Here is a 6,259-nt window from a genome sequence, read left to right on the forward strand (position 1 = left end):
TCACATTTTCCCAAACCACCCTTGCAATCGGACAATGAATAAACGAGTGTTTTACCATCTCCGAATCGCTTAGGCACATGGAATACATGTTGGGAATGATCATCAATCTCTTTTGAAGATTATCAATCCTGAGAATCATATTCTTGCCCCACCAACCAAGTGAAAATTGCGACTCCATAATCCCAAACACAAGCTAGTGGACCTGAATCTGACTGAGTGCCGTCTCGAGTGATCAGATAAGATCGAACCAAACACTTTCCAGATTTCTCCTCTTTCCAAAGCAAAGCATCTTTCACCCCCGGAGAAAGGCTAGCACCTTGAAGTACAGCCAAGGCTGTAACAAACTCTTCAGTCTCTTCGTCTGTCAAATTTCTTCCACAAGATGGGGACCACACCTATCATCTATCTGCCTTAGAAAAGCACTTATCAATGGCAATGCTAATATTTGGAGCAATCAACATCAATCTAGGAAAATCAGACTATAGCCTCAAGCCTCCTAACCACACATCGTAAAAAGCATACCCTTTGTCCATCCCCCACCACAAAGCCTACCCTTCTTTGAAGATAACCGATACACTTTCAACTGCCTTCCAAATATAGGATGCCCGATACAAGGAGTGCTTGACCCACCAACCTTCCCCTCACACACCATATTTGGCCGCCAACACGTCTCTCCATAAACTTCCTTCTTCCGTGCCAAATCTCGACAACTACTTTTTTTCTTTTTTCTTTTTGAAAAGTCACGATATATATATATATTAGAAAAAGACGGGAAAACAAAAAAGGAGAAGAGGGAGTTCGCCGAGAGAGCAAACTCCGCTAGACTCCAAGAAAGAGAAAATCACAATCCTTAAGACCCACTACATAAACAGCCCATTCTATCATTAAACGCTTAGCCTTGCTAGCTATAACTGCTTCCGAATTAGAGATGTCCCTAAAGCATCTCCCATTTCTTTCTTCCCAAACTGACCACCAAACTACAATAATAGTCATTCTCCATAAGCGAGTCTTTTGCTTGCCTAGTCTAACCCCATGTCAGGCTTTAAGGAGGAGGGTCACGGAGCCAAGGAAGCACCACATGACGTTGAAGCGCTTGAGAAATTCTAACCAAATCCGGGAGATAAAAAGGCAAAAGAGGAGCTAATGATCAATTGATTCTTCATCCTTCATACAACAGAAGCAAACATTAACTAGAGGCCCCCTCTTTCTCAAGTTATCTATCATGAGGATCCTCTTGTTACCAACCAGCCACCAAAAGGAGGCATATTTAGGAGGAACCGAGTATTTCCAAAGGCGGCAAGACGAATGATCAACTATTGGGGCCAGCTCATGATCCAACATAGAATATGTCAATCTAACTGAGAAGGAACTGGACTTCTCCAACCCCCAGAAAATACTATTTGAATTCTGACTGTCTAGCATGGCCCTGTAAATACGATCAAGGAGCCCCACATACTTGTCGACCTCCCAATCATGAAGATTCCTCTTGCAAACCACGTTCCACACTATCTTCGAGGCCGAGATAGAGAAGCAACTAGCCACAGAGATAGCTGGATTTGGGGCGACACAAAAAATATTCGGGAAATCTTCCTTCAGAGAAGCTTCTCCCACCCAAATGTCTTCCCAAAATCTGCTATTGTTTCCCTTACCAAGAATGAAACCGATACCTGAAAGCACCTCCTTCTTCAAAGAAAGGATCCCTTTCCAAAGAGCCGAGGTCCTATAGAGAGAAGAATTGTTGGTCCACCATCCACCGATAGACCTATCGTATTTGCCTTTGGTGAACTTATTCCATAGACTATCACCCTCAAACCCAAGCCTCCAAATCCACTTCCCAAGGAGAGCCCTATTCATCTTCTTGAGGTCTTTTATTCCCACTTTGCCTTCTTGAAACTGCTTGCATACCTAATTCCACTGAAGGAGATGAAACTTTTTCGTATCTTCCTTGCCATGCCAAAGGAAATCACGTCTTAATTTTTCAAAAGTAGCCAGAACAAAGACCGGGCATCTGAAAAGAGACCTCAAACGTGTTAATTTTTCATATCTCGACAACTACTTGCCAAGCAAGGCGTCATTAATATTTTCCAACTGTCTAACACCCACTCCCCCCTCCTTAATCGGCTGGTGAACAACCTCCCACTTCACCAAGTGGAAATTTTGGGAATCTACCACCCTTGCCAAAAGAAGTCTTGCCTAAGCTTCTCCAACTTCAACACCGATTTCGGACACATGAAAAGAAACATTAAATATGATGGCATGCTAGAAATGACAGCTTTTTATGAGGGTTAATCTCCACATGAAAAGAAACATGAAATATGATGGCATGCTAGAAATGACAGCTTTTCATCAGAGTTAATCTCTGATAAAAAGCTGTCATTTCTAGCATGAAAAGAAGTCTCGCCTAAGCAAGACTAAGCTCTTCCAAGAGCTTAACCAAGTGGAATTTTTGGGAATCTGCCACCCCTTGCCAAAAGAAGTCTCGCCTAAGCTTCTCCAACTTCAACACCAATTTCGGACACATGAAAAGAAACGTGAAATATGATGGCATGCTAGAAATGACAGCTTTTTATCAGAGTTAATCTCCACATGAAAAGAAACATGAAATATCATGGCATGCTAGAAATGACAGCTGTTCATCAAAGTTAATCACCCCCCCCCCCCCGGATGGATAAGTGCTTGCTCTTCCAAGAAGACAATCTTCCTTCCATTTATTCTATAACTTTATCCCATAAGTACTTGGGAGGCTTTCCAATGCATAAATGAAGACCCAAATATGTAGAAGAAATAGAAGCTGCATTGCAACCGAACACACCAGCTAACCTCTCCACCTCCTCCTTTGATGTATTAATACCCAACATGTTGCTCTTGGAAATATTGACCCTTGGACCCAATACTGCTTCAAAGCAGCTGGTGATCTTTCTCAAATTGTCAACCGTGTACTCCTCTGCTGCATGAAAGATCAGGCGGCAAACTTTTCCAGTCGACTTGCTCATAAGCTTTTCCAAGATCCAGCTTGCAAACTAGCCCCCTTTTACCCTTCTTATGATAAGCATCAATGCTCTCGTAAGCAACCCAAAAAAATTAGGGAAAAAACAGCCAAAAATATCTTTCGAATCTCAGCCGTAGGTTTTTTTATCTTGGCCCCTAAAAGAAACACTTGACAACTCAATTACACATAATTAAACAACTAAAAGTAAAGCCCTACAATAAACCACATGTAAAACCCTAAATAAAAGCAAGTGGGATCCACTCTGGGACCAATTAGAAGGCTCCAACACCTTCAAACCACCCATCCAATCACACGTGTGGGCCCTATGGGTACCACAATCCACCAAACTAAACCTTTAGGATCTACAATTTACTAGTAAAAACCTAAAAGTTGTTATCAGCCACCCTTAGACTTTGACATGTGTAGCCCACTTGAAAGATGAACACATCCTTCTTTGGGCTGCATCACCATCACGAACACATTTGCTCCCCTCAATCCCAAACTGCTATACCCACAAAAACTAACTTTGGGCATGTTCAATTTCTCTGTATGTCAATATCAAGTATCGAAAGTACACAGGTTAAAAATGTCAGCAGAATTTCCATAACGGTGAGGCTGGGTATGAAGAATTAGCAATTAAAGGCTGAGTTGGGAAAGTTAATATATTAGAATTGAGCAGAATGGACATCATGCTCAATTCTGCTCTTTGCCACATTGAGCTAACATGCCATTTCGAGCAAGTTTTACGGAATTTCTCTGCTCAATTAAGGAATGTGGTTTCTGAACATTCTGGAAAAAGCCCTATTCAAATCTTAAAGCTGAACCTTTTAACAAGCACAAAATTGCAATTTGCACCATTCCAAACAGGGCATAAAGAAAACTTGATCATCACCATACTTTTCTTTATAGAAAACAATGATGAAATTGCCATGAGTTGGATTCAAATCACACATTGCACACCCAAAACATGAAATGATTGCATTTTGATGACATAAATCAACTAGCTGACCTGTTACCAGAGACACCCACTCATCTTTGAACATGAACCCAGAAGACCTCAAAACCTTCCTGCACAACTCCAGAATCACCTCCGTAGCATCACGCTGCAGCCCGCCTGTCACCACCATCCTCACCTTCGTATCCTTCCACTCCACCTTCGGGACCTTCTCCCTGGCAAAACCCAGGAGCCCTCGAAGCGAATTCCCAGCATTCTCCACATTGGCTGCAAACTCCGCCAGCCCAACGTGGGTCGTCATCAAGTCCGGGCCCCGCCCATTGGCAAAGGGGACAATGTGGCCCTCATTGAGGAACTCAAAAACACGAGCGCGGGTCGCAGTGGGGCCAACGTGGATGACGATGCCGAAGCCCTTGGACTTGGGATCAGAGAAGCGGGAGGAGAGGTGGACGCCGCGGGCAAGGGAGAAGAGGTAGAGGAGGAAGGCGAGGGTTAGGAGGGCAGCCGCGACGTACCACCATTTCAGGTGGTGGGGAGGAGTAGATTGGGAAGGGAGGGGTTTGGAGAGAGGAGAGGAGAAGGAATGCATCCGAGGGTGGAGTTGGGTCCTGTGGGGAGGGATGTAGGCCGTTGAGATTCGAGATTGGAGATTGGAGAAATCCATGATGGAGACGACGACGATGATGACGATGGCGAGAAGAAGCACATGTGTGGGGAAGAAGGATCGGATGGTTGGCAATTGGAATCTGATGGAAGTGACCCTGGTGCTCTCTCTCTCTCTCTCTCTCTCTTCTGGTATTGGATTTCCAACAGCAATCTCTCTCTCTCTCTTCTGGAATTGGATTTTCAATAGCAATCTCCCTCTCTCTCTCTCCTCCCTCTCTCCAAAAAAGATTTTTCTCAGTCGGTCTGGTTTTGTTTACTGAGATGCGATGTACGATCGCACAGCGTACAGACGTCTGCAATTCTGAAAGTAGGGCCCATGGTTTCGGTAATCAGGGCCATTCATCTTTTCGGTCTGACATTGGAAGATTCCAGCAACGACCAATATTGGGAGATTTTTCAGTTGAACGTGGACCATTGTTTTGCATCCCTCATCGACCGTCTATCTATGGGCCACAAATCCAAGGGTTAAAACTGTCCTATCAAGTACATTTTTGGGCCATACTCCGTCGAAAGTGGGAAATAGTACGGTACCAGGGACCCACTCGTCAGGAAATGATGGGCGTGGATACGTCGTAAAAAGATGCATGTGGACGAGAATCGTGCCAACGTTCTATGGGGCCCGCAATGTTGTATATTTAAAATCTAGACCGTCCATCAGGTGGGAACCCTTCTTTACACCGTACATGCAAAAGGTAAGCCTGATGTAAAACTTGTATGGGCTACGTACATGAGAAAAATGTAAAGTTGTGTGTTTAACTGTAAGTTCATGTGGATATTGGCAGTGATCCACAATCTGGACGGCCATGATTGATGTCTACGAATGTCATTTACAACCACATTCAAGTTCCCTCCGTCCATGGTCCATACCAGGATCTGATGCTCCCACCGTTGATCTCAGGGACCAAAATTATTTTCAGGTCGTTAAAACAAATGGCTGAGATTGTTACGTCGAGGAGAGTTTGGGGACGTAGTCCATCAAAGTCATGGTTCAGTAGACCAACGGCTTGGATTACAAAACCATGGGCCCCACTTGTCGGAAATGAGAAGCGGTGTACGATGTGTAAGATGTGGGTCATTAGATGCTCTTCCAGAGGATAAAACCTTCATGCTCCGGCGGAGTGTAATGAAAGGCACGCGGGCCCTTAGAAAATACTTTTGAACCGTTTAATTTGGACCGTTTACTATCTAAATTGGGGCCACAATTTGGACCGTTTAATTTAAATTAATTTTATACACACAGGCTTAGTTCTGGTCAATACCGTGGGCCTCGTAATGATGTATTTGTTTTATCTATACCGTTAAGCAATCTTGCTAACTTAATTTAGGGCATTAGCTTATAAATGGTATAGACCGAAATGGGGTCCTTGCTATTACTCAGGTGGTAGACTCTCTGGAGTTTTAAAACCTGGTTGAGGGTTCGAGTACCCATAGGTGGTGAAATCACACTACACTACGGTATGAGTGTGTGGCAGTGTGGGTGTTAATATTATATATATATATATATATATCAAAATTTCAAGGGGACCCACCACAATCAACCGTGGTGATTGAACATCTACTATTAAACCTTTTGAAGGCTATAAAAGTTTTGGATCAATTTGATATTTGACATAAGATTGGATGACAAACAAATAAATATTAAATGGTTG

At 43.4% G+C, this 6,259-nt stretch overlaps 1 protein-coding gene across 2 annotated transcripts in view; it reads right to left on the reverse strand.

Annotated features, from left to right (window-relative positions):
• The window catches only part of LOC131251102 (probable apyrase 6), a 54,834-nt gene extending 50,003 nt beyond the window's left edge, over positions 1-4,831 (reverse strand). The window contains exon 1 of one of the 2 annotated variants that reach the window (XM_058251612.1): positions 3,999-4,831. In XM_058251612.1, coding sequence (XP_058107595.1) covers positions 3,999-4,608 — 610 coding nt within the window. In that variant the 5' untranslated portion in view covers positions 4,609-4,831. The remainder of the gene's footprint in view (positions 1-3,998) is intronic. The other variant, XM_058251611.1, reaches the window with a different exon arrangement.
• Between the last annotated feature and the right edge of the window lie 1,428 nt (positions 4,832-6,259).

Source organism: Magnolia sinica, chromosome 7, assembly GCF_029962835.1.
Source record: "Magnolia sinica isolate HGM2019 chromosome 7, MsV1, whole genome shotgun sequence".
Taxonomy (NCBI): domain Eukaryota; kingdom Viridiplantae; phylum Streptophyta; class Magnoliopsida; order Magnoliales; family Magnoliaceae; genus Magnolia; species Magnolia sinica.